The sequence below is a fragment of the Rhamphochromis longiceps genome, linkage group LG8 (assembly GCF_057381845.1).
Source record: "Rhamphochromis longiceps isolate RC_006_pf linkage group LG8, R_longiceps_female_GT1.1, whole genome shotgun sequence".
Lineage (NCBI taxonomy): Eukaryota > Metazoa > Chordata > Actinopteri > Cichliformes > Cichlidae > Rhamphochromis > Rhamphochromis longiceps.
Window position 1 is genome coordinate 15,345,305 of NC_140564.1, and position 27,808 is coordinate 15,373,112.

Sequence of the window (27,808 nt, forward strand, 5' to 3'; positions counted from 1 at the left end):
CTAAATGATTAAATATTCAAATACATAAACCTTTCATTTAACATTTTTATGAGGGTAAAACATCAGTTATTTAGTGTAATTTAACTAACTTATAGATAAAATCCTAAAGGTCTTGCTTCACTTAGAGTTTAATTTTTCCCTCTTTATTTTGCACACTCTGTCACCAGTAGCAGTCAGGCTGTTAAGGTTGCAATAAAATGTAAAAAATGTATAGAAAATAATTTAACTTTTCATTTTTCCATTTTTTCACACACTTGTGTTTTAAAAATGTTGGTACAGAAACAAAATCACTAATGTGTAGCAAGATGACATGCTGCTGAGACCTATTGTTCTGGAAACTATACAAAGGTGGGTTTGAGTTCATCTGCAGGTGTAGTGCTGCATGTCTCTGGGCAAATTTTACCATGACAAAAGATACAGTTATGCAACTTTACAAGTCCATTGTTGATATCTAAATGAAGGCTAGTTTCAATGATGGGCGTGGTTTGCAACTCACTGGCATTGAGATTGCTGTGATTACGTCACAGAAGGTTCAGATAGTTTTAAAGCTTGTTAGTGTGGTGGGAGATCTTAGACCATTTTTAAGCACTGAGAAAGCAACAGGCTCAGTGTAAATCAGCATAAATTGTACCTGCTTTGAACTTAACTGCACATAAAGTGAATACTCAACTGGAGTGTGACAGTTGCATTCACCTCTTAGTATTCATGTTTATAACTTCCATGCATCCATCCTCTTCCACTAATTCAATTCAGGGTCATGGGGGAGTAAATATGTCAACAGCACATGCATGTACTTAAACAGAGCATGCTGGTTTGTGAACTATAGACATATTGTGTATAAATAAAGATACATAACGCAAGAGAATGGTGCAAATTGCATTGTTAAATAATATGTACATTACCTGAAGGTTTACAAGCTGATCCTGAACATTGATATAGTATGTGTCAAAATATGGCAGTGTATTTTTAACTGTAAATCAGTCCGGATTTACCACTACTAGGCTTGTGATTCATTATATCTTTCAGAGTCTAATAAAGTCCTAGTGTTTTGTACTACTGCTTTGGATGGATAGGTCTTCCTAATTACTCATTAAAATCCCCAAACATATAGCCAATCGTTTAAGAACTCATAGGTTGATGGGATATTGATGATGAATCACAATTATATAGCCCACATAACATAAAAAATATACCCACTGACCTTTCATGTACAAAGATAATATTCTGATGCATTTCACCTGTTGAGAGCTACTGATGGTGTATTCAGCATTAGAGGTTAAAAATCGCGACTAACTAAAGTTTAAAGAGAAGACTAGTTTGAGTTGAGAAATAATACGAGTTCTCGTTAAAGTACAGATTTCCAGTAAACCTTCTACGATTTATTCATGGTGCAAAACTTCCTTCGTCACTGTGACTGTACTAATTATTGTACAGCAGCGCCCTCTCCAGGCCAAAAGCAATATTATATCTAAAACCCACTGACAAAATACGTCACATTTCTATGGTGTTTTTCGCTAACAGTCCTGAGAATCAACAGCCCACAGCTTTCTAACTCACCAGCTGAGAACTTTGACCTGTGTAACACCTCTTGTGACGTCACCCTCCTCCACCACCACCACCCTTCCGCGCTGCCCCCCTCCCCCCCTCTTCGCCCCTAAAGGCACGGGGAAGTCTCTCGGTGTCCCAGTCAGTTCGTCCGCCGCCGGCTGCACGAGCGTTTCAGCTTGCTCGCGTGCAGTGTACAGACACGGAGCAGGATTCGCTGTGGGATTTATTACTCGGACCGAGACAACTCCTGGATTACCAAGTGTCTTTTTGTTCTCCGCTTTGTTGTTATTTTTTTAAATATAATATTTATATTGTGTGTATATATATTTTTATTTTTTTTATTTCATTTTTTTAAATTCTGAGATTAAGAAACAACCTGCCGTGATGGCTCGGGATCCGGAGCATGTGAGCAAGCTCACTGAAAGTACTTTTAAGGTGAGTGATGCATTCAACATTTAAGGAAATACCTGTTGTTGTTGTTGTTGTTGTTGTTGTTGTTTTGGGAGGGGTCGCTTTTTTAATGTAGTTCACTTCAGGTGTAATCAGAAATTTATAGTTCAGCGAGTCTGCTTTGTTGCTTTTCAACAGTGGCTGTAAACCACAGGTAAAGTACCATAAAATAATGAAGTGTTTCCCTTACCCTTTGTTACCTCTTGTTTCAAGGACCTGTTTTGTGAGGGGGTGGGAAAAAGAGAAACTGATCGAGCAACTGAAACTTTCTGTTGTTTACCAGGGGAAAAGAAAATTCAACAATGCCACTGCCACAGCAGGGACACTCCCTGTTATTAAATAATTTCGTAAATCACAGTGAATCACAGAAGTGTTAAAGCTTCTCACAGCTCAATCAATCTGCTGTGGCTTTATCAGAACATCTGAAATCACTGGAGCAATAATTTGAGTGTAATCTTGATTGGTTGTTCCTGGCTAATCTAATCAACATTATACTTCTACCTCTCAATGGTGATAAGCAGTGAGCCTTCACTGTCTATGACCTGAAGTAGAAATAGACAACAGTTTAGAGTAAAAGTTTAAGTACGACAGTTAGGTTGAATTTCGGTGCATTTTGAAGTGCCCTCTCTGGTTTGGGGAGCAGGGAAAAAGAGACTGAACTAGTCCTACCTGTAGTTTACAGTAGTTTACTGTTTTTCCTCTCAGCTGCCCCCCACTCATGTAAAGCCATACCTGCCCCCCTTCATTGTTCTATTGAGAGTGTGCCAGGGGAATAGAGGCAGGGGGTGAGCAGTGCTTGATTATTGGGAGATTACAAAAGAGGGAGGGGGAGATGGGTGGTTTGGTGAGAGTGATGAAGTTGGTGCTGCAAATAGCTGGGACTTTGTGTGGGACTTCGCTCTTTCGAGGGAGTTGCATGACATACGTGAGGGGTCAAGTTAAAGATTGAAAGTTTTATTGTTCTCACATGGAGATATTTATAGAGCAACTGCACAAACACTTGCTCTTGTTTTCATGGATTTCTCTTCTCCACCCACTCCCACAAAAATAGCCTTATGAGGGTTTTATTGTTAATGACGAGACCTTTCAAAAAGGGGAAAACAAGTCTTAAAGTTAAAGTTGTTTGTTTGCTTTTTCTTGCTTTTATTCACAATAATAAGACTCTGCTCTTTACCCCAGAATGTAATGGAGCAGTTCAACCCAGGCCTGAGGAACCTGGTCAACCTCGGAAAGAGCTATGAGAAATCAGTCACAGGTAAACACAGTTTTCACCCTCATGAGGGACAAAAGGGCATAAACCCGTAATGGTCCATAACCGCTACAATGAATTTTGGTGTACCTCAGCTGTTTTTACACTGGCAGCACTTTTAAATGGTCGAAGCAGAGCTATAAATGATCCTGGAAATCGTCTGGAGCTTAACAGTGTCTTGTCTGTCTGCCCGCACAGCAATGGCTCTTGCTGGAAAGGCTTATTTTGATGCAGTGTCAAAGATCGGAGAAACTGCTATCGTGTCTCCAGTCTCCAGAGAGCTCGGTGAGTATTATGCAAGTCTACTTTAAATCTACCTGCAATGTGGGAGCTCTCGAGAGGGTCTGTCTGATATCCATGCTAGAAATGTCTCTGCTGTGAGATCGAAGCTTTTAAAAGAATGTGACTCTAAACTTCCTCTTATGTTTAAATACAATTAAAGGAATAGTTGGAGATCGTGGAATAATTCTTTTATTAAAATTAATTTTAAGTTGATCTCTCTACATGAAAGTAAGAATATAGCCAGAAGCCATTAGCTTATTATAGACCTTGAAAACTAAACTAAACCAACAAAATCCACTTTGCTACCCCAAAGAACAATTCACAAATATTCTGTGTTACTAATGTGCAAAAACACCAATTTGTATCTTTACAGCAGGGTTATGTGCCTCGCTGTTGTCAACAATTAGTTTGTGAAAGACCATTTTGAAGCCTCAGTTTGAGTATTTTTACAGTCGCCATGAAAGACCTTGAAAGTGTGTACTCATACAGTAGAAACTAGCCGGAAAATGTCTGTTTAACAGATTATAATACCTGTACCCTGAATCATACCTTGTTCAGTTGTCCCTGTTAGGGTATTCATGTAAGTCGAGGAAGTCGAACACATTTTACATGGATCCCACTTTAATCTTAAGTGTTCTGGTAGTTTAACTGCACATTTAATCCCAGAGAGGACTTGATATATGCTAAAGAAGTGCGCGTCTCAGTTTTTCTACATGATACATACTATATAGGAGTAAATTGTAAGAAATGAATTACAAAACATTTTCTGGCAGCTCGTTGCCCAGATTGTGCTGTAATTAACAACAATTACTGTTAATGCGTTAATTCACAAAAAATGTCCTTTTTTATTTATGCATTTTACTGTGAACACATTGTAAAACATAAGGCCCAGGGCTGATTCTGGCCGCTGCTCAAAATGATAATTTTTCAAAATAAGCATTGTGCTCTATTAAATAAGACTTAAAATTAGTAACTGAGACCTTAAACACATTAGTAAAGTGCGTAGTCATGTCATAAATCAAGTGCAAAGTAACTTCATTTTCTCATAAATCTATATACAAGCAAAGTTCTTTTTACCAACCAGACAAGTCGCCCCCTGGTGGCTAGAATGTAGGTTTAAAGTACTGTAGCAATGGATTGACTTTGCAGACTTGAAGTTTAACACTTGTGCTTTGATTAATATCAGTGTGACAGATTTATTTTTGTTAGCTTGGGAAAGGGCAAGCTAACAAGTATAGGCTTCCTGTTTTCCTCTTGATTACTCTATTTGTACTAGCTGTGCAAAAAAAACCCACAAACCCTACACCTGTACAAGTTGACAACATTTGATAAGAAACCACTTTGTTCCCAAACATTTTACATATATTTTCCACATGGTTGAAGTTTCTCTTGAAATGATGCTAAACTCTCTCACATCCTGCCAGTATTACGTGAGCTGGACACATATCAAAATGCTCTTTCCTGCAGTTTCAGCGTAATAGTGACACGTTCTGCTTGCATCACCCAATATGCAAGTTAAATATACAAGCATCTGAAAATAACAACGCTTCAACCCTGGAGGTGAGGTACTTAGCAGAAATTCATTATTATGTCCTGTCTATCTCTCACTCCAACTGAAGCACTTTCTCTTTTCAGCCTCCTCTGAGTCATCTCCAATTATTCTATTAGTGCTGAAATTTGGAGCCGACCCGCTTTGTTCAGGGGTGTGGGGGGGTCATATTGCAATTCATTAAGTTGCTTTTTGTATTCTGCTGCATCACTCTGTAACGCCGGGCTTTGCAGTTCGGCCTTTTTATGAATCAGAGTGATGTGACAGGAAATCAGAGCAGGATAGTTAAAAGATGATGCTCTGTCAGTGTGTTGTTGGGGGTTTTTTTGTTGTTGTTTTTTGTAAAGGACTATTGTGATGACAGTGGTTGTCTCCTGTGTTGTGATTTCTTCGCTGTTATTTCTGAACAAGTTTTCTTATTTTAAATCAAATCTGCTTTCCTTTAAGCCTTTATTAAGCTTTGATAAGATTTTAGACTAAAAATCAAAGAATTTTTAGAAGAAAATAAAAATTTCAGTGAAGGACAAAAGCAGTCGTGGTAAAACACAGAGATGAAGAATGCGTTTTAATGCTGAAGTAGACTCCCAGACAAGATTCTCAGACTTTTCTTGCTCAGTTTCTTTTTCTGAATTTTGAGGATAAAACTCATAAAATAAAAAATCAGAAAAAAGCATAGACTGAAAAAGAATAGTGCAGCCCATCTAGCTACAAAGTGGCAACGCACACAATGGAAATTTGTATTTTGACATTCTGACGAGGGCTGAAATGTTTTAATGTAATCGGAGACGTCTCATACTGCGCTGTTATGAAATGCTGCCCATGTTTGTTAAGGCGCTCTTGTCAGCGAACAATAGCAGTTTTCATTTCTTCATTTAACAATATGTTGGTGTTACGTAGCATTGTCTGAGCATACCAGAACCGCTGAAGTGAAACGGCTTTACGAGCACTAAATTCTACTTTCTTTCTTTTTTGTTCTCTTTCCTGTTGTGGAAAGTCACAGATGGGAGGACTCTGCGCTTTCTAGTCAAATCTAGCCTTATTGAAACAGACCCCTTCTGGTTAACAAATGCTCAAGAATAGAGTTTGTGCTACATGGTTTGTGTATTCTTCCTTTAGGTGCATTCGTCTGTATGTACTCCCATCACGTTATGTGACTTCAGTCATATAAAAAATCAATTCGACTTTGAATAAGAATGAATGCAGAAATGGCAGGTGAAGTGTTGAACTCCAGGCTCCGTGGCCGTTCCTTCACCGCCTGGCGTAGACGACATGGTGGTGTGAATTCTCTCACCCACTGCAGCACGTAGAGTTGCAAACGTGCTGAACAAACAGACAGACAGGCAGATAGACAGAGGAGACCGTCTACCCACCGCTGATCCTCATCCTCATCCCCCTATCCCTCCATCTGCCTCTCCAAACGGTCTGAAAAAGACGATGCGAGTGTTTAATCTTTATTTACTCTAAGCAGCACGACTCTTCAGAATGAGGCACCTGATAGATTACTCTGCACTTCTCTGCTGCAGACACCTGTAAAGATCTTTTCTCTGTAGTCATAGATTGTGTTGTTTTTTTTTTTTCTCTTCCTCCCTCAGTGAATGGCACAAAGCTTGTGCGTCACAGAGGTTAGCAGGTATTTGCTGAAAGCTACCCGAGGCTTTTACTTGGGGTGCTGCTCAATTTCTCAGATTCTTGCTGTGACGGATGTGAAAGTAATAAGAAAAGATTTTTTTCTTTCTTTTTGAAGAAACACTAAGTGCTCTCACTTTAGAGAGTGAGAATTCAGAGCTGGGAGTCTGAGTGTGTCCTGCTGATAGCTTTTGTAGCAGGTTTCTGCTTTTGAGAGGCACCATTTCTTCTGGAGGCTGGTTAATGTTATGGTGAATAAGACTTTCTGGCACTTCAAATATCTTTTTTTGTAGCTGTTTCAGAGGATGGCTTTAATCTTTAGACAAGCCTATGTAGTCAGTGTGCAATTAAGCGGTTTATTTTTACTAACAAGCAGAAATGATTCAGAAAAGTCAAAAATGTATCTTGTTTGGAAGAAATCCTGCCCCTCAAAAAAGAAAAAGAAAACACGTTGCAAACTTAGGCCTACAATATTCTGCAGTGTTGAACTTTAATGAGCAAAAATGTGTTTCTCCTTATCAAATGTATTTTTATGATGCACGTTTTAGCTGGAGTGATGGTTCAGCTTCTTTAAGTGTCTCAGAAAGGTATGCTGGTGAGTCAGCGTGCACTTTACCATGACCCTGGAACCTGATCAGCTTAAAAGGAGCAGTCATTTTAAGTCATTAGTAATACCTGTGTCTTTCCTTTGGTGACATACCAACATTTTTTTTTTCTCCTGTGGAGAATCATCTGTGATGGCGTTTCTTTTTTGCCTGGCTTTTTCAGGTCAGCTGTGTTTTAAAAGCGCTGTTCTCAAAACAGTGGTGCTGTGATACATTATTTACGCCCATTTTGAAAAATCAAAATCATTGCCATCATGATTGTGAAGTAATAATGGAATAACAGAAAATTATAGAAGTTGAGGTAAAACAAAAGTTTAATATTTCTTGAGAAAATGTGTTTGTTTCGTTCTGGGGGTTTAGCAAAACGATTGATGTCCTCTTTTAATTCAAATGCTATAACTTGGAGGAAATGGTTGGGTATAGCATGACTAAATTTGTTGTGACCACGTGCAATGAACTTGCAATCTCATTGCAAATGGCTGATGAGTTGTGATAATTAGCATAGACTGACTGAGATTGGAGCGTCCTGTCTGTCTGTGTTTAAAAAAATTAGACAGCACTTACTTGCAAACCTTTACCAGTCTGTGAGCGACTGCAGACAGTCCAAGTCAGACTGCAATTGTGTGGAGACAGGTTGCTTCATCCCAGGTAACCTGTGGAATCGCCTTGCCTTCAAAAGTGGTCCCCCAGAGGCTCTCTGGCAATTTAGCTGACACAGGTACTAGCTGTTTGTCCCCAAGTGTAGAAATGTCCAGTTCAATCAGTGGATTTTTTTTTTTTTTTCCAATTTCTTCTTCCCTGGAGACAAGGAGGTTGCTGTCCTATTTTTATTCTAGTGTGACTGCGCCATTAATTTACAATACAGCAGCCGGAGATCGTTAACTTATTTAGTTTAAAGACTGTAAATGAGAACATTGCTAACACTGTCAAGAGGTTAAAAAAAATCTACCAGCCTACACCTCAAAATCACATTTGGACTACTTTTACATAACATTTTATTTGTGTTATCTTTCTTACTCTCATACAGAGATTGGCTAAGATGAGAAATTGAGGCTGAAAGTTCTTTACGTTTATTTGCAGACATGGTATATATCCTACTGTCTAACCATGGGCGTGATTGAACTAATGAATCATCCAAATTAAAGGGTTAAAACCTAATATCACAGTGTATGAGAAACTAAACAGCTGACATTGTGCTTGATATGAAACTTCAATTGTGTATACTGTACATATGATGATTGTTTTTATGTAACAACCTCAACTAACCTCATCTAACCTTTAGAAGTCCTTTGAAGCTGGTGTTTAATTTAATCTATTAGGAAAATTGAGACTCATTGTGCTCGGGGTATTATTGGCTCTGGTATTAATAAATGATATTCTGTACTCTATGTGACGGCAAGTCATTGCTCTTTGTCAAGTCAACTTACACTGATATTTATTGTCCACAGACCAAGTAGATATTTATTCACTGTAACTACTCAAACCATTAAACAACATTCAACCAAAAAATGTTACTGTGGGTGATTGTTATTGAATAGAAACTTACAATCAACACCCAAAATTGCCTTATGTAAATGATGATGATGACTGAAAGATTCAATCCATAATGCACTAAGCAGATAAGCACCTTCATACGTGTGAACTTTGAAGAATTTTAGGGGAATCAGACTACGAAATATTTTAAGTACACAGGAGGAAGCAGTCAAACTCAGAACTGTTCCTGCTACTTGAGATCTCAGTGTGTGTTAAAGGAAAGGAAGAGATCTGGTCAGAAAGTGTGTGTGTGTGTGTGTGTGTGTGTGTGTGTGTGTGTGTGTGTGTGTGTGTGTGTGTGTGTGTGTGTGTGTGTGTGTGTGTGTGTGTGTATAATCATCTAGAAATCAGGCTTCCATTAAAGAAATCTCTCACAAGTCGGCTGGAGAATATTTGTTTGATTTTATGCCGGAGGTTTTTTTTTTTTTTTGTTTTTTTTTTTGGAGGTGGGGTTGACAAAACTGCCTCACTTTAAGTGCCATTTGTTTAGTCATTCTGAAGCTTTTGATCTCTTAAAAAAAACAAACAAAGGATATTATAGTAATCAGTAAATGTTTGCCAAGCTATCATATCTGTATTTTCCTGAGAAGAAAAAATGTAAGCACATTTTCTATAATTTATTTTATTTGTAATGCAACTATTTGCTTTCTATTCATTACTTACTACTTTAAAAAATGTCTTCTTTGTTTCTGGCAAACCTTCAGCTGGCAGTGCCTAAAGAATCTACCTTGGTGGATTATGCCAACAACCAGCCGGCAGTGTGAAGGGAAATCACGTGAAACACTAGACGTACTTCATTTAATGTAGTCTACAGTTGCACTTTGTTCATGTAGTCATCTGGATGGATGAACTGCATATTGCGGTTCTCATTATCATCCTCGTTATCATTGATTACAGTGACATCATTATGTTGATATTAAGGGAGTAGCTCCTCCATGGCAACCCCCGAACACAATCCTTGTCCCACCTTCATTGCGATGTTTATAACTTGGATCCTGATTCACACAGGAGGCGGCCATGATTCACTGCAGACACTGCATGCTTGCTGGAACAAGCCCAGTGATGTGTCTCAGTGATCAAACCGCGTTGCGAGACGATGGCCGATGACTGGGGACACTTCCTGAGCTAGTTGATTGCTGTGTACACTCGTTGAATGGGTGAAACATTAGTTTGATCAAACTTTCAAACAAAGAGAGTCTATGCTAGAAAAGTCAGTGCCGCTGTTTGCCATGCCAACATCACCTCATGTTCCTTATCTAACTCCACATAGGCGGGATTTTTTTTATTTTTTTTTATTTTTTGCTTTTTTGTTGGCACAGGCCATATCTGTCTCATAAAAGTCACCTGTCGACAGTGTCTAAGGCCTTGTCTACTCTGCCATGTATCAGCAGTTATTCAATAGTGCCAGTTGTGTGGAAACATGGTGCTGTTTGAAGTTTAACATAATCTCAAAGAAATGTCTCTTTAGGGGTTCATTTCAGCCTTTGCTTTGTTTTACAGCGCAGTTGGGTTATAGTTTTTCTTGCTTTGTTTAAGCTTCAGATCCTCCAAACAACATGTGTTTGATTAAAATCCAAAGGTCATTTAATGGCGTCGTAAGACACCTTATCTGTAATATACAGGCTAGAGTAAATTCTACATGGACTCAGCGGGTGTTGAATGAGGGGTTCGGCATTAATAATAGTGAATCACAGGTGTGAATCATGTGTGCTTTTTCCACAAGGATCTTTTCTCAAACTTGTATTAACCTGCAAAAAAAAAAAAAAAAAAAAAATGAACGTGGAGTTGTTCATTTGAAAAATTTGAGGGGAAGTTACACTGATATTCAGACACAGATATTCAGATGAACTGAAAAGCCCCGTTTTCTGTTAAAATTATGTAGTCAAAGACTTTTTTTTTTTTCTTTACCTGCACTTAAAAAAAATGAAAAAGTTACAGACGTCATACATTGTGCTGTTTTTCTTAACTCTGATTCAGCCGTCAGTTGTTCATGCACCCTCTGATGACTTTCTGTAGCATTTATCCTCACTGAGGCAGGCTTTCACACCTTGTTCACCCCAAAGGTGAAACTTGCAGGTGTACAATGGCCTCTTTGAACCCCGCCGCCTCCCCCTCCTGGCCTTTCTCAGCCTCCCCCTTCCACCCCATGTGGTCTGTTGTTGAGGCTGTGCAAACAGCTCAACATCCAGTGGCCACCCCCCACCAACCCCCGGGTCGAAACACAAAGGCAGCATTTACCAGTACGTTCTGGTGACCTTCAGAGGGCAATGTTGTTGTAGCTGGATGCTGCCTGCTGGACACAGACGTACACTTATGTATCGTTACGTTTGTTTGCTCTGAGCTGGGGAGGGGGTGTCATATAAAGAGGAATGTCAGGTGTTGGATCGAATGTATATGAGTAGGTGTTCAAAGGTGGAGTGTGCTGAACAGGGTGACTTATAGAGATTTTTTTGCTTTCACCTAAAAATGACAAAGTGAAACTGATACTTGTGCTTTGTACACTTTCTTCACAAGGTGTTGAAATCCATGTAGGTCATTCACTTTTGCCCTTTTCCCTCATTGACTATCACATGTTCAGAAATGAGGTAGAGGGTGGGGGGTGAGGTGTGCTGTGCATGTTTTGCCGGTTTCACCAGAGCATTTTGCCCTGTAATAAACCTCGACTCTAGATTTCACCCAATTGTGATAGAGGTAGCAGTATAAACTGCTTAGCTATGATTGTCCCCTTCTGTTTACAGTATTGAGTCACTCCCATTGTTTCATGTCATATGCTGCTCGGTCTGTGCTTTAGCCTGTCTGTGAATGGAGACTGTTCTGTAATTGACTGCACAATACCAGAATGTTTCATAGGAGATTACTTATTGACAGCTGTTCAAATATTGAAACACGAGAGGTCATCTGTAAAATATGGACTGTAACAAATGTATGACAGGCTCGATGGATTTATACACAAAGTTTCTGAAAAAGTAATAACTGTTGATATTATGTTTTCGGATCTGTGCCTGCTGGTATCCAATGCTGTCTCCTACCCCTCATAAAGAAACAGGTTAAGATTCATGGTATTTAATATTTGAGGATTTGCTGCGCAAATTTTGATTAAATGATCGGCTATCTTCTTGTGTCCCTATAGTAAATGAAGTTAGAACCAGCAGTAAAAAATAAAAACAAGGTACTTTTTTGTGGGTGTAGAGCAAAATAATTCTGTCAAAGGGTGTTCTAACAATAAATCTCTGCCAGCAACTTTAAAGCTCAGTAAACCTTTTGTTAGTAAATCATTTTTAGAAATATGTACAAACCTTGTTTGGGACCAAGGATTGCATGTGGAACCCCACATGATACACAAATCAATGATTAGCTGTAATTACTGAAATACTAAATCTTCTCCTGAATTTTTCCTCAGGTGTGGTTCTGATGGAGATTGCAGAAGCCCAGAAGAAGGTCCATAATGACCTGGAAGATAACGTAAGTACCTTTTTAAAGAAGTCATATTTTTATAATTACTGTCAAGTCTCTCACATAGCATTTTTAAAATATGAGTATCAAAGACGGAGTCACAAAGTAAGGAAGTATTGCAGGGCAAAAACACAATATGTGCTGGCCTTATCCTGAGCAAGCTATTAATTACATTAATTACTAGCTAGAAGTATTTATGGTCACAAATGCTTATCTCTAAATGTTAGTGAACAAATGCAGAACTTTTTTTTTTCCCCTCTGTACTCTCGCTATCACAAGCCTCTACAAACTTTTGAGTTTAAAATCGTTGTAAGCAAAAGTGTCAGAACTGCCGACAAAGTAGAAAAGCCACATGATTATTTTCCGGACCTGACGCCTTAGGGCAGGGGTGTCGAGCTCCAGGCCTCGAGGGCCGGTGTCCTGCAGGTTTTTGATATCACCCTGGATCAACACACCTGAATCAAATGATTAGTTCATTACCAGGCCTCTGGAGAACTTAAAGACATGTTGAGGAGGTAATTTAGCCTTTTAAATCAGCTGTGTTGGATCAAGGACACATCTAAAACCTGCAGGACACCGACCCTCGAGGCCTGAGAAGATGCAGCAGCAGATCTCAGAGAATGACTCGGCCTCTGTGTGGAAAGGTTTTAGGAATATCACCAACTACAAGCCTAAAACCCCCCACTCCACTGATGACTTGCTCTTAGCCAACACCCTTAACGACTTCTACTGCCGTTTTGACGAGCCATCAGACAACTTTCACACCTTCAACGGCCCCAACAATAGAGACACTTTGGACACTAATTCCCCCACCTCTCCCCCCTCCATAGAGCCATCACCACCTTCAAACACGTCACCTACAACACCCCCCTCCTCACCCCACACAAAAGAGGATTTCACACCACCTCCTCCCACCACAACTCTTCATATTCATGAAGTAGGTGTGAGGAAGCAGTTTAAGTCTGAATGCTCGAAAAGCTCCCGGCCCAGACGGTGTGTCTCCTGCCACCCTCAGACACTGTGCAAACAAGCTGGCCCCAGTGTTTTCTGGCATTTTCAACTCCTCACTGCAGGCATGTCATGTGCCTGCCTGCTTCAAGTCCTCTACCATAATCCCTGTCCCCAAGAAACCTAGGATCACTGGACTAAATGACTACAGACCCGTGGCTCTGACATCTGTGGTCATGAAGTCATTTGAGCGTCTGGTTCTCGCCTATCTCAAGACCCTCACGGCCCCCCTCCTGGACCCCCTGCAGTTTGCATATAGAGCCAACAGGTCTGTAGACGACGCCATCAACATGGCCCTACACTTCATCCTGCAGCATCTGGACTCCCCAGGAACCTACGCCAGGATCCTGTTTGTGGACTTCAGCTCTGTCTTCAACACCATCCTTCCAGACCATCTCCGAGACAAGCTTTCCCAGATGAATGTGCCTGATCCCATCTGCCGGTGGATCACTGACTTCCTGACGGACAGGAAGCAGCACGTGAGGCTGGGAAAGAATGTCTCGGACTCCCGGACCATCAGCACCGGCTCCCCTCAGGGCTGTGTTCTTTCTCCTCTGCTCTTCTCCCTGTATACTAACTGCTGCACCTCCACCCACCAGTCTGTCAAGCTAATCAAGTTTGCAGATGACACCACCGTTATTGGACTCATCTCGGACGGGGATGAGTCTGCCTACAGGAGGGAGGTTGAACGTCTGGTGTCCTGGTGCAGCCACAACAACCTGGTGGTGAATGCCCAGAAGACAGTGGAGATTAATGTGGACTTCAGGAAGCACACAGCCCCACTCCCTCCCATCATCCTGACTGACACCCCCATCACCTCTGTGGACTCATTCCGCTTCCTGGGTACCACCATCACCCAGGACCTGAAGTGGGAGCCCACCATCACCTCCGTCATCAAGAAAGCCCAGCAGAGGATGTACTTCCTGAGGCAGCTGAAAAAATTCAACCTGCCAACACGGACGATGATGCAATTCTACACTGCAATCATCGAGTCCATCCTCACCTCCTCCATCACCGTGTGGTACGCTGGAGCCACTATCAGGGACAAACAGAGACTGCAGCGTGTTGTGCGCTCTGCTGAGAAGGTGATTGGCTGCAGACTCCCATCTCTGCAGGACCTGTACACCTCCAGGACATTGCGGCGTGCAGCTCGGATCTCAGCTGACCCGTCTCACCCTGGACACAGTCTGTTTGACCTGCTCCCCTCAGGCAGGAGGCTCCGGTCCATTCGCACCAGAACCTCTCGCCATAAGAACAGTTTCTTCCCCTCTGCTGTTGGACACATGAACAATAACCGTATGACTGTTCCCACCACTAACACATGACCCTACGCTGTGTCACTGCATCATTCCATGTTTGGCACTGATCACCACCTGCACTCATGTATATATCTATCTACTTAGCACTTTTAATTCTTATTCTTATTTTTATTTTCATGTCTATTTAAGCTTAATTTATGACAGTATGTTTGCACTGAAGCACCGCAGCAATTTCCCAATGTTGTAAACCTGCTCAACATTTGGCAATAAAACCCTTTCTGATTCTGATTCTGGAGTTTGACACTTGTGCCTTAGGGTAAAATGCTTCAGATACCTTGTGACAACATATAAACGGAAGACAAGTATTCCCAAATGAAATATGTCAACAACTGAAGCCATTATCAAATATTCCAGAAGATCAATCCATGCTTACTGTACACAACGAGTGATGTGACTGAACTGAACTGTAACTTTGATGTATGTATCAACAAATTCGTGATGTTTCCTATCTGCAGTTCAAGAGATTCCACAGAGATGTTATTATCGAGCTGGAGAAGAAGACAGAGATGGATGTCAAATACATGAACGTACGTGTCTCCATAGAGAAAACAGCGTTTTTCTGTCTCTAAGAGATAGGCATGGTGACCCTGACATCAACAAGTATTTTTAGATATCACATTTTGAACCCTTAATTTTAGCATTTTGATCATAACCAGTAGTTTGGAACACAGGGTAGACTGCTATGTTATCAGAAATGTGTACCAGAGTTTAAGCTTGGATGGTCTAGTAGTACAAATAACCACAGTGCAAGGCATATTTGTATATAATAACTGCATTACAAATCTTCCAAAATCATCAACACAGGTCGAGAGTTCAGTGGTTCTAATGATCTGAGGAGAAGCCCAGCAGGAAGCTACTAGCGACAAGCACCTGTCAAGAGGTCTACATGTACTTAATGTGGCCACACTCTAATAGTACACAACATTAAGCTTTTATTACAATTAAAGCTTTAGTTGGAAGTTAAAAAGAGCGGCTGGTATAAAAAGAATTTTATACCAGCCTTTTCATACCACATGTTGAGTTCTGTTGGAAAGATCACTTTTGGAGCCAACTAAATTGATTATTTCAGCAAATGCAGTTTTAGGCATTTCTACTTCTTCTTTTTTCCAGAAGTTTCCTCTTGCATACATCTTGTTTATGTAACTATATTTCATGGAAGCTAAGCGTCCCTAAGGGAAGCATTGATGATGGTTTAGTTCTTCTTGTTTGTGTAGTGAAATGCCTGTTTTCCTCTTGTTAAATGACTCCTGCAGGCCACCTTCAAGCGCTATCAGTCAGAGCACAAGGTGAAACAGGAATCCCTAGACCGTTCTCAGACAGACCTGAAGAAGCTCAGGAGGAAAAGCCAGGGAAAGCACTCATCCAAATATGACCTCAGAGAGAACGAGGTGAGCTTGAAACAAAACCAGCTCCAATCTTTCCTGAACATTAAAAGGCGACTGTGTGCTAATACTTTGGATGTTTTTTAAAGTATGTGGAGTTTGAATGCTGACACTCGGCTGGCTGTGAAGACTGGATGACTAGTATAACATTTATTTGACAGGGTAATGAATTGAGGCCAAGGCTTCTCGTGATAGGGATTAGTTTGCCTGTAATATTAGGGCAACTCATTGGAATGAAATTCCATGTTTGCTTTTCAGTTATTTTTTTTTCTTTTGTATTACATAATAGCGCCACTGATGACAGGCGTTTGAGAAAGGACACCCTTGGTGTCTTCAAATGTTTTGACTTATGTGGGATAAAAGGGCATTTTAAAAACCTTTCATGTAGTAATAAAACTATCAAAGAAGTCACCGTGGTCAAAGCTGCGTGCAGTTCACCTGTTTTTACATGGTGCACAATAGAACAATCATATGGCTTAAATGACTGTTTTCATAGAAGGTACACACACCCATTTTTTGTACAAAGGAAAGCATGCATACAGGCACAGATTCAAACCCTGTTGAGATTCAGGTTGTATTGGATGCAGCACATCTGATTGGTCTACTAATAAGTTTCATTCATGTAAACCACAAATGTAAGCAGTGATTAAATAAATACAATTCCATTTAGAAAAACCTACAAAAACAGTCAAAATACTGTTGTTTTAAATATCCAGTTATTACTGACTGATGGACTAGTTAATTTGATTAACTTTGAATGCACTCAGGTGTGTGTGGGTGTTGTGTTGGTATATAAATACTACCCCTCCATCATTCTTATCGTTGATTTGCATTCTGCTCAGAAAGTTTCCATCCTGTAAATATGTTTTCTTATGACAACAACAATCATTTCTGTGGCTTTTTAACCTTCAGTCCACTCTGGAAAAAGTGGACTGATATGCTTATTGTGCAACGTAGTGTGATGCATTTATCTAAGTACGGAAACTTAAAGTGGAGTCCACAGTAGTGTCTACAGGTATAAGCTATTTACATTTAAGTATTTGAAGATCCTTTTTAATAAAATGTTCACAACCAACACCAAAAGTGAAAATTATTAAAATGAATGTCAGTTCAAAGTCCACAGTAATCGAAGGCAAAGTAAGGAAAGTGTGTAGCTGAATATTCAAATATGCTCACTAAGGCTTTTATTATTATTGCTAGCATAATGCTTCATAGTTGGTACTGTACAGTGCTGTTCATCTGCATTGTATAAAGACAATGCTAATGCTAAACTGGATCTACAATGACAGCATGGCTTCATAGTAAAAGTAGAAGAGTCTGGGAACTTGCATGCCTGCAGTCCAGACCTAAAACTTGTGTATTATGAGATTCTTTAAGGAGTAAAAACAAAGAGCAAAAGAGATCTAAGTGTTCTAGGTTTGCTCTGTTGTGTTTTCCTGCTGCTAAACTCTGTATCAGTCCTCTGTTTATCTTTGCATTTGAATGGCACTGTTTAAAAGACACCTATACAATAAGCCGTGTTGTCTGGGTGGAGCTTGATAGCCTGATCCTGTTTCTCAAGCCAGGTTGAAACTGGGGCCTTTCTTTCCACAGAATGGACTTTTTCATTATCTGATAAAAATGACACCAGTGAGCTACATGCGAGATGAGTCTAACTGCCCAGCTTTCTAATAATGTGTAGGGCTTGAGTAAGGGGCCAGTAATGAGCTCAGCCCTGTCGGCCTGCTCTTCCACCTCACGTCTGGGCAATTTTAGTGGTGAAAATGGGAAATGAAGAGCTTTGATTCCGTGTCTGAGAGAGAGACACACATAGAGGGAATGAGACCAGACAGTAGGGGAGGGTCTTTGACAGAGCCCTTAGAGATAGGCTGCTTTACCATCACCATGACAACCTGGGGAAAATGAAAAAGATTGGGGGAGTAGGCGTTGAATAAAAAAGGGATGGAGTGAAGGTTGGGAAGTTTATTTTAAAGGGTTCAGTGTGCCTTGTGTCAGGGTCCAGCTGCCCGTGTGTGCGGCGTGACGCGTAGACTCAGTCTCAGGCTCTCTGTGGGGAAGGGGAAGACTGATTTGGTCTCCCGCTGAGCTAAGATTGATCCAGGGGCAGCAGGAGACTCAAATAAACTTGTCCCTAAGTGCAGGGACTTTGACTACAAAGCTCATTTGGAGCGTGATTTGTGCATCTAACCTGAGGACCCAAACAGCTTTTGCTCACAGGGAGCCATCAAGAGTCAGTTTTCCCAATCTTGGGTGTTAAAGCAACAAAAGTCCCCCGATCAGAGGCGTTGGCACCTGGTAGCAAAGAATTAAATAAAATAAAATAAACAGCAAGTATTTTGAATAGTCACCTTACTCCATTTAAAAGAGGATTTTATTTATGTTGCAATTATGGCCTGATACAGATGTGACTGAATATATGTGTATATATAAATGCAAAGTTTAAAAAAACAAAAGGGATAATGCATGTTAAAAAATTGCAAAAATACTTAATTAAATGGACCTATATTAATACTACAATAAATAAACTACAAATAGAATAAATAAATGTACATCAATATTAATGATAGTAATTAAGTTAATAGCTCCACCCACATGTGGTTAAACCCTTTTGTTTGTCATAATCTTTCTTCTGACATTTTTTGAACTGAGATAAAGATTATTTTGAACTGTGAATCATGCAAAGCTACTCTAATACAGCCAAACAAAACTATGGAGCTGAAAATTGGCTAAATAGATCCTCTTAACTATAAGCTCATCAATGCATTTAATGAACCCGATGAAGCACAGATTAAATTGTTGTTATTCACCCTATTCTGTAACCTCTTGTCCTGTGACCACCTTCTGCAGTACTTGCAGACTATCTCATCACGCCAGATGGACATGCAGAAGTTCATTGCTGACGGCTGCAGAGAGGCTTTGCTGGAAGAAAAGCGACGCTTCTGTTTCCTGGCGGACAAACACTGCATGTTCTCCGGTCAAATTAGCAACTTCTATGAGAACGTAAGCAAGGACTGAGATGAACATCCAGCACAGCCGCATCACACCTTCTATAATGGATCATTTAACTTGCTCTCATTCTCTGGTGCTTCCAGGCCAAAGAAATACTGTCGGTGAAGATCCCCACCTGGCAGGAAAAGTGCAGCGACATCACCAAGGTGCCAGACTCTGTGGTGAGCATGATAGAAGGGCTGTCCGTCGTTCCACAACAATCACCGCTGGTTGATCACTGTAACAGGGTTAGTTTGATTTTATTATTTGATTTGTAAGTGTGAAATCTGTAGATGTTAAGCATTCTTCTGTCATGTATTACCTTGTTCTATCACATATTCTCATCGTACCATGGGGGTAGTTTAGATTAAAACTGAGGATAGAGCATGCTGTAGTGCATAAGGAGAACAAAGCATTTGTAAAAGACTGGCCCTGCGGGGTTTTTATCTTCTCAAGTTGTTGTGTTGTAGTTTATCTTGTTAAAGTAATGAAATCTGTTGTATCAGATGAAAGCTGTTGTGTAAAGTAGTAAGACATGGGTGATTGTTATCAGCAGGAATTCTCAGATGTGTTGTTGCTGTTATGTGGTGTTAAGGTCCAGTGAGGCAACAGCTGTTTAGTGCTTCGCACTTCACTTTGTGACTGTTTGATTATAGCACTAAGGACCTGTTGAGATCTGAATAATGCCAATTCACTTTGTCATATTGATGCATCCGCTAATCAGTCTTTGTGATCTCTTCAGGTCAATGTGGACTCTGGCCCTCCTCCAGCACCACCCCTCAAAGCTCAGTTCAGCCCACTTGCCAACATGTTTAATCAAGAGCCCACATTTCCATTTAACTCCTCTTCAGACCACAGCTCAGGTAAAGTTGGCTTATGTGAACTGCATAAATAAATATATAATCTTTATTGGTGAAGACTAAATCAACTTTGTTATCTACATGATGTGTGATTTTTATTTTTTTTCTGTCTAAAATAGGCCAGACTCGCTCATATTTCCTGTATATGTGTAAAGGAAACATTCTCATGCCAGAGCTGTCCATTAAATAGCTGCAGAAACAGCTAGCCATCCCCCCAAATTAAAAAAAACAAAACAAAACTTCGTTTACAACGGTTCAACAGAAATCTGGCAAAGTCTCATTTCTAGTCTCTTCTGCCTCCAGATCAGGGCAGTATTGGAGATGGCAGCCTGTCGAGATCTACATCCCAGTCATCTGGTCTGAACGTGAGCAAGAAGTTCCGGGTTAGAACCATTTTCCCTCACACAGCAGGCAACAACGACACGCTCCTGAGCTTCGATGAAGGCGACATCATCACTCTGCTCATCCAGGACGAGAAGGACGGCTGGTTGTACGGAGAGCTGGAGAAGACGCAGCAGTGAGTCTTCATCTGCTTTTGTATTCAGGGCTGTGTTAACGGCTAAGAAAACCTGAGCTTAGTCTCCACAATCTCATTTAAAGTTACATTTTGTAATCTAGTTATCGTTCATTTTATTCACTCAATAGATTTGTTGTCTACAAATCCCAAATATCTCTAGTTGAATATTATTTTTATTTATTCCTTTATTTATTCATTTTTAGGCAATATCAAAACATTAAAGGTACAGTTTGTAAAATCTCACCATTAGATGTCAGTGAATTGCAGATTGCAGTCAACTGAATTCTGTTTTCTTGTCCCTACCAGTCAAGTGCATAATCTTAGCTACGGTGGGCGTTTTAGCGTTTTAAAAAAATGTTAACTTGTTGGTACACCTAAGACAGGAATGATACTTCCATTACAAGAAAGACGTAGCAGTCGTGGCACACGGGTGGTTTTTTTTCCCCACATAACTCAGCTGACAGTACAAGTTTCTCTTTTGTGCTTTTGCTGCTTTGTCATGCTAGTACCACATGCCTCAAAATACAGAGTATGTCCGGTATGTTCAACACGACATTCGTAAAGCCTGATCTTAGCTCACTCACGTACACATGCAGAAAAATGGGTGCAAACATGCAAAAAAACCCAAAACAAAACAAACCAGGAGGCATCTTCTCATGTAGATTATACAACAACAACATTTTCCTTCCCCAAACACAAGGAAGGAAAATATTTTAGCTGGAACTTTTATAAATTCCAATGAAGTCAGACCTTTTTAGCAGCTGTGATTACATGTCACCTCCAGAGAAGGTGGAAAAATGTTCACAGGTGCTAAATGAAAGATCTCCCTGCTTTTTATTCCCTTAGACAAACATAGCACCTGTTAGCTTTGCATCCACTTGTACAAAGGATCAGGCTTGTTTATGTACAGCAGGCTGTGTTTGCATATGTGGCTGCAGCAGCATTACCCTCCTTCTGTGTATAATTACGTTCATATTCATCCTTGCCAGATCACTTAGGGCTCATCATGCAGGATTATGGAGTGCTTTCAGTTTGCGTTTGTCCCACTTTGAAAGAATTTACACGAGCCTTATCTGCTTGTTGTGCGTGGCATTAGGCGGCCTTTTTAATTTCAAGTGATTTTAATGCAGTCAATGGCTTTTTTTTTTTTTTTCCTTTTCTTTTTTTCCCCCAAGAAGAGGCCGTGTTGGGAGAAATCAGTGCTTTCTGTTTCTTAGCAACAAATCCACTGCATTGGTCTGATAAGCCATCGTTTTCTCCAGACGTGACTTGGAGACAACTTTGGAGTCTTAGTGAACAAAATCTTCTATTCTGTGTTTGATGTTAGAATTTTATTCAAGTGTTTTGTCTGCTGCGGTGATTCTCTATCGTGATGGATTCCAGATGACTGCTAAGAAATTGCATGACTCGTTATGTAATTTTATTTTGACGTTTTTTAAAGATGAAACGATGTGCTTCTGTTCCCAGGCGGGGCTGGTTTCCCTCATCTTATTGTCGAACTTACACTGAGTCGGTGGTATCAAATAGGTAAGAGGTGTCAGAGCCAAGCATTGAATCAATAACTTTTTTTTTTATTTTTAAATTTCACAGCTGCTGTTGGATAACTGAAGCTTTATGTAATGTGTCTCAGTAGTAATCTAGGCACGCCGGTGCATCGTCTTAGTACGATTAGCCTGCCAGAGACTGAGGAGGAGGAGGACGAAACAGTGTTGCTGCCACCACCAGACTACAGCGACGACGCCCCCTCCCACCCAGTCATCCTCTCAATGCCTTCGCCAGTAAACACGGTCAGTATCAGCACTCGATTAAGTAAACCACCTGTCATCAGCTGTATCAGGAGCATTTCCAGAGCGTGACCTGATATCTTTTTTTCCTCATGTTTTGATAATTCTGGTTGATATGACGTATCTTTAGGTGGCAATGCTTTGAAATAGTGCTGCAGTTAAGCAATTTGAGTTTTGTAGGTATTACCAAGAACACGTGCTCTAGAAGAAAACGGATAAACAACATGCCTTTACACTGGATGTTTTGCTGTAACACAACAAGCATGTATGGAATTTGTGCAATTTCACAAATGATTGATTTATTATGATGATCAGGGTTGTCATTTAGGGAAGCTGTTCAGTGAGTGTGCTACTCAGCATTTTTCTGAATCTGCTCTGTAGTTTTCCATTACATTGTAAAACAATAAGTATACTTTTTTTTCTGTGTATTTCACACTGCTTATAACAATCTTTCACATTATCATTTCTGCTCTTGGCTTTGTATGGCTGCAGCTATCCTTGATACGGTCTAATTCACACATCTCTTGGTGTGAGCACAGAAGCTGCTGTTAAAACCTTTTGCTTGTGAGAGGTAGCCAATTGCAGGAAAGCTAGCCAAGGGAAGCTAAAACAGCTTTATTGAAAAATGAGCATAATGTGTCTCCTTTAAGAGCTAATATTGTTATGCTGACATGCTGGGCATTTAAAAATATTTCATTTAAATTTTATTTTGAAAAAAGACCTATGCAAATGATCAAAGACCCCGCAGTGGCAAAAAACAGCCCCTTGAGATCATGATCTATCCAGCAAATTCAGTAATCATTTCCAGGTGCCTTGAAAGCTAGTGCAAGACCTGCCTTTGCCATTCAAGTCCATTCAAGCAGCGTCTCACTGAGCCACCTTTTAAAAACAGGGAGGTGATGTCGATTTCCAGTCCAATAAAAGTAGTCTGTTTGCACCAATCACGCCTTCCCTCAGGGCTTTTCTTTGATGGGCCTTGTTCCATCAGATACTAACATGCTGTTAAGTTTAATATTAGGCACCAACACAAAGAACAGCTAAGAGTGACTGTTGAAAGCTTGGAGCGAAAAGAGTAGCTGCTCGTCATCTTCAGCCCTCTTTGCTATTAGAAATAGGTCTGAGCTAACTGCAACCCCATATCTCACACATGCCCTCCCCTCTCTCTGTTGAGTTTTGACACCCAGTCTGTGAACAGAAAGGAGTTAGTCTGCTGAAAAATCCAGAATGCAGTACTTGTCAAAGGATTGTCAAATACGACATGGTATGCTGTTCAGAACAGCTGTGCCTCAAGCACAAGCAAGTTTTTAGTTACTGATTTCAGTCAGATTTAAAGAAAGGGGTTTTTTTGGGGGGTGGTTTTTGGTCAGCTGTGGTTCTCTCTTCCACTTTGGACCACTCTGAACCACATGTCAAACTCTAGGCTACTTGGAGATAAAGAAAAAGAACCACCAGAGTCATTGTGATTCACAAAAATGAATTTCTGCAAAGTTTGCATGGGAGTCTTGATATATTTAAGTCCTCAGCAAACATTGCACTTTGTAGAGACATTATAAAAGCTAATATCCTGCAGCCGCTCTGTAATGTGACATGCATTTCTCCCCGGCTGCTGCTCATTGGCGAAGTTTAATGGCTGAAGTTTGTGGAGTTAGTCATCATTTTAACACAAGGTTATTTCTTCCTGATGGGACACGTGCCCTTGCTGGGTCGTCACTCCACACATGCACCATAAATGCCATCATGCAGGCAGAACTTTTAAGTCGAACTGATCGCGTCTTATCAACATCTCCTTAGTGCGCAGTCACCGGCTCCACGCCCTTGAAATGGCACAGCTAGAAGCACACCTGTGTTCTGTAAACAAGGTTCAAGGAAATGCGCTATATTTATTAAGACTATAGTTTCCACGAAGTATGTTTAATCTTCAGAGAAGTCACATTCAGTAGGGGCCTGTTTGTAATTTTGACAGATACAGGCATGACCACGGTACCTAGAAGAAAAGTGTAAAACAAATCAGAGAGGAGAAAAGGGTGGTAAAATACTCCCAGACAGGTTTTGACTAGAGAAGAGTTACAGAGGGAAGCATAAAAGATGAGAGAGTACAGTCTCAGTTTAATTTTGTGACTGTGCTGTGCTGCCTGACTGGAAATGAACTATCTGTTGAGCCAGCAGGCAAGCCCAGGCACACTTCTTTCTCATCACCTTCCTTTCTGTTCTGGACTGTCTGTACTGTCCTCTGAGTTTGCTGCGTCAGGGTTTCACTATGAAATATACGACAGTGGGGGAAATACCAGCTCAGCGTACCCCAAAATTTTACATCCTGTTTGAGAAAGTAGGAGCTACAAATTTACCACCAAAAAAGTGTTTATGTTCAGATCAGCCCTATCAGCTAGCTATCAGTTACAATAATAGAACCCCCTGGGTGTCCTGTGAATTGTGGGAGGTAGGACTTCTTCCAGCACATCCCAAAAACGATCAGTTCATTTGGGATCTGGGGCTTTTTGAGGTGGGGTTAGTTTGTGTTCCACTACAAAAGCAATTCAGGAGTGTCTCAAGGAACACATTGCCCTTCCTTCTTACCATATCCACTGCTAGGAAGTGCTGTTGCCATGGGGGTGTGTACATTACCTGGTATGTGACAAAGGAAAAGCTGTGCATTATTCTAACAGTGCACAGTCACAATGGTCAGGGGTCACTTTACATCATAGTTGATCAGTGTGTGTTGGACACAATTATATTCTGTGCTGTTTGAGGGGGGGAATTGCAGGACACCTTTAAGCAAGGTTAGGGTGGGGTTTTTTGTGACATAATCAGTTGAACTGGAGAAGAAATTCTGTTTTCTAACACAAATTTGATTGAGGTTTTCTCTTTGTGAAGCAAATCTGTGCTCATTTATTTGTGATTCATCTAATCAGAAGTAAAAGTTTGCTGAGAACTACAAAAAAGCCAGGATGTTTCAAACAATGAATGATGAATGTAATGCCTTCAAAGCCCGTCTGTGGCTTTAAGAACTGTCACATTTTTTTTTGTTGACACCTGGTGTTTCCTGCTCTCTAGGGGAAAAGATGGGTAATGTCTGTTTCCTACAAAAAAACGACAACAAAAAAGGCCTTCTCATACACATAATAAAATTATCTGCATGAGCTGATGTGACCTACCATGAAAAACAGAAACCACTGATGGTTCATTTTAAAACCTTTTGTCACGGGACATATTGTGAGACTACGGCAGCCCTCGGGGCATGCAGCTCAGAGATTTCTGCTCCTGAACCTCGTTGTTTTCCATGCTCACCTTTCACTCTGCTGGCAGTAAGATTATCACCAACCTAAGGTGAGAGAGGGTAAAAAAAAAAAAGTGTTTCAATTGCCAGCCTTTCTAGATTGTCTAGATTACAGGTTCAGTGAGTTCTGAGTTTTGTGGTGTAATTATATGTCAAAGGAAGGCGGGGGGGGGGGGGACAACTGTTGATGGGAAGTCTGACCAAACTAGTCCGACAACTAGTGCTTTCTTAATAGCTGGAGGCAGTTTTTGGAGATTGCAATGATGCCTGTTGAACTTTGTGTTGTTTCCATTTTGGTGACTTGAAGTTAAAGAGTCATTTCTTCTGCTTTTTCTTTAATAACAGGTTTCTTTAGTCAACGGGACTCCAAAGGCTCCTTTTCTTGCGTGAGTGACACAGCTGGCAGATTTTCACATATCCATATGACTAATTAAAAATCTATTTGACAATAACCTCATACATCTTTGTTCATTTTCTTTCCGCAGAGGAGGGAACCCCTTTGCCATGGTCAAGCTGAAGCCGACTGTCACAAATGACAGATCTGCACCACTCATCTAACTCTAAGCTTATTAGGGTGGTGGGGGGGGGTTCTTCACCGCTGTTATGCCTTCAGGGGACTCTTGTACTGGAATCATACAACCCCCTCTGCGACACACTGACTATCTCCCCAACCCAACATCTCACTAGCCTGCATGCTAGTTTTTTTTTCCTCAGTACCAGCGCGTGTTTTATCATCAACAAAATGAACATTTAGACTTCCCTCTGATCCATATCGTTTTAGTAAAAGTAGCATTTAAATTGGTGAACGTGTTGCATTTCCTGTGGCTGCTTTGCAGTGAAAGCCGCCATGTGATCTGCAGTGCCATTAGAAAGTATTTGCTTTACGTTGTTTACCAGGAACTTAATATGACTGCTGATACTGAGCGGAGACAGAAAACTGTAAACAGTGAGGCTGTTATCAAAGTAATCAAATTGTACTGAATTGCAGTCATGCGTCTTTAAAGCAGTCCAGAGAAATCCACTAGAAGATTTTCCTCTGTCACTACCAGGAAAAAGTGCACATACACAGCTACTCCAAGTAAACAGGTTGAACGACCATTGCTTTTTACTCCTCAATCGTAAAAGGCTGATGGGGTATTGTTGTCTACAAAATTGTTGTTACTGATATGCTATTTGGTAGATGAAGTCTTTGTTTTCATTTTGGAATGAACCAGTCTCTTTATTGCTTTGTAAGACACTCGGTCAGGCTTGTTTCAATGAAAAATGATGAGATCCAGATGTAAACCTTTGCTACCTGATACTGATGAAACAGACAAGCATACAGGTTGTCTTCCTGACTTGCCAAAATATCTGTATCTTTAGTTCTTTCTTTTTTTACTAGTTATTTTACTAGTTTTGTTTTTTTGTTTTTTTTAATTTGTCGAGGTATTTAGTTGTGAGAATGAAGGGAGAGTGATATTGGGAAAGAAGGGGTTTGTCATTGGATTAAAGGCAAAAACACTAAGTCACAGTTTTGAATGACAAAGGTATTTATATATAAAATAAGTTTGTATGAAATATTTAATAAATCTGTAAACAAAAGTCAGACACAGCAGTCACCACGCTCAGTCCAAGCCATGGATGCTACTTTCTTTTGTTGGTTTTTTTTTTTTTTTTTTTTTTTTTTTTTTTGTTAGGCCTGACTGCTGCTTTTGCATATTAAATGGATAAGATGACCTTTTGATGAAGGGAATTATTTCACTCCTCATTGTTTGTTTCGTAGTTGTTATATGTAGCTTCTGTGCACAACACAGTTTATGCAAAATGAGAATGTACTTTAACGGCAATCATTTGAAATGTGCATAAGTAAAATAACTCATTGTTTGAAATATTCAAAGTGTTATTTTGTGAGGAAAATGACTTTTCCCCCCATGAATTAGCTTTTCTGAGTTCAGCTGTATGATGAGCAAGTGATTCATAAGACAGTTGATTGAATCGTATTAACTCACTGATGTAAGTGAACCCATCACACTGCCATAATGAAACATGCTTTTCTTCCGAGTACCTTGCCACTGTGTTGACCGATAGTCTTTTTTTTTTTTTTTTTTTTCAATAAAACATAAAGCCTGAATGTTCATTTTCTGTTGTCTTCTCGCTAATTTAACTGTCTGTTAGCTGAAATGAAAGAAAGTGATTATAATCATAACTTAAGGACTGGAGTGAAAACAAGTGAAAAAGCAGCCAATGCCCAAAGAAAGACTGGAGAACTATTGCTCAATGAAGTCTGGCTCCTTAGAAGCAAAATATAAATACAAGAGAGCTCGGGATATTTGCACAGTACTACTCCTGAACAGCCTGAACATGAATTATAGCTTTACAGCGCCCTCTGCTGCTTGTCTGCT

The 27,808-nt window shown here is 40.2% G+C and overlaps 1 protein-coding gene across 3 annotated transcripts; it reads left to right on the forward strand.

The window, feature by feature from the left end:
* The first annotated feature begins 1,676 nt into the window (after nt 1-1,676).
* Nucleotides 1,677-27,515, forward strand: baiap2l1a (BAR/IMD domain containing adaptor protein 2 like 1a). 3 transcript variants are annotated; one of them, XM_085415946.1, is made up of 14 exons: nt 1,677-1,983; nt 3,178-3,253; nt 3,446-3,532; nt 12,243-12,304; nt 15,078-15,149; nt 15,876-16,010; nt 18,852-19,004; nt 19,097-19,174; nt 19,735-19,855; nt 20,156-20,369; nt 21,837-21,896; nt 22,000-22,156; nt 25,773-25,813; nt 25,913-27,515. In XM_085415946.1, the coding sequence occupies exons 1-14, from the start codon at nt 1,933-1,935 to the stop codon at nt 25,983-25,985; spliced, it is 1,380 nt and encodes a 459-aa protein (XP_085272072.1). In that variant the 5' UTR covers nt 1,677-1,932; the 3' UTR covers nt 25,986-27,515. The 3 variants fall into 3 exon arrangements, with proteins under 3 accessions (XP_085272072.1, XP_085272070.1, XP_085272071.1); XM_085415944.1 differs by having other exon boundaries at nt 1,678-1,983; nt 19,097-19,240; XM_085415945.1 differs by having other exon boundaries at nt 1,678-1,983; nt 19,097-19,240; nt 22,003-22,156.
* Nucleotides 27,516-27,808: the final 293 nt, after the last annotated feature.

Bases quoted from the DNA above. Each gene is read 5' to 3' on its own strand.
- baiap2l1a (XM_085415944.1), top strand. From the start codon at position 1,933: ATGGCTCGGGATCCGGAGCATGTGAGCAAGCTCACTGAAAGTACTTTT. The intron at 20,370-21,836 runs GTGAGTCTTCAT...TTCTGTTCCCAG, and splicing joins GAGCTGGAGAAGACGCAGCA to GCGGGGCTGGTTTCCCTCAT. The intron at 22,157-25,772 runs GTCAGTATCAGC...CTTTAATAACAG, and splicing joins TGCCTTCGCCAGTAAACACG to GTTTCTTTAGTCAACGGGAC.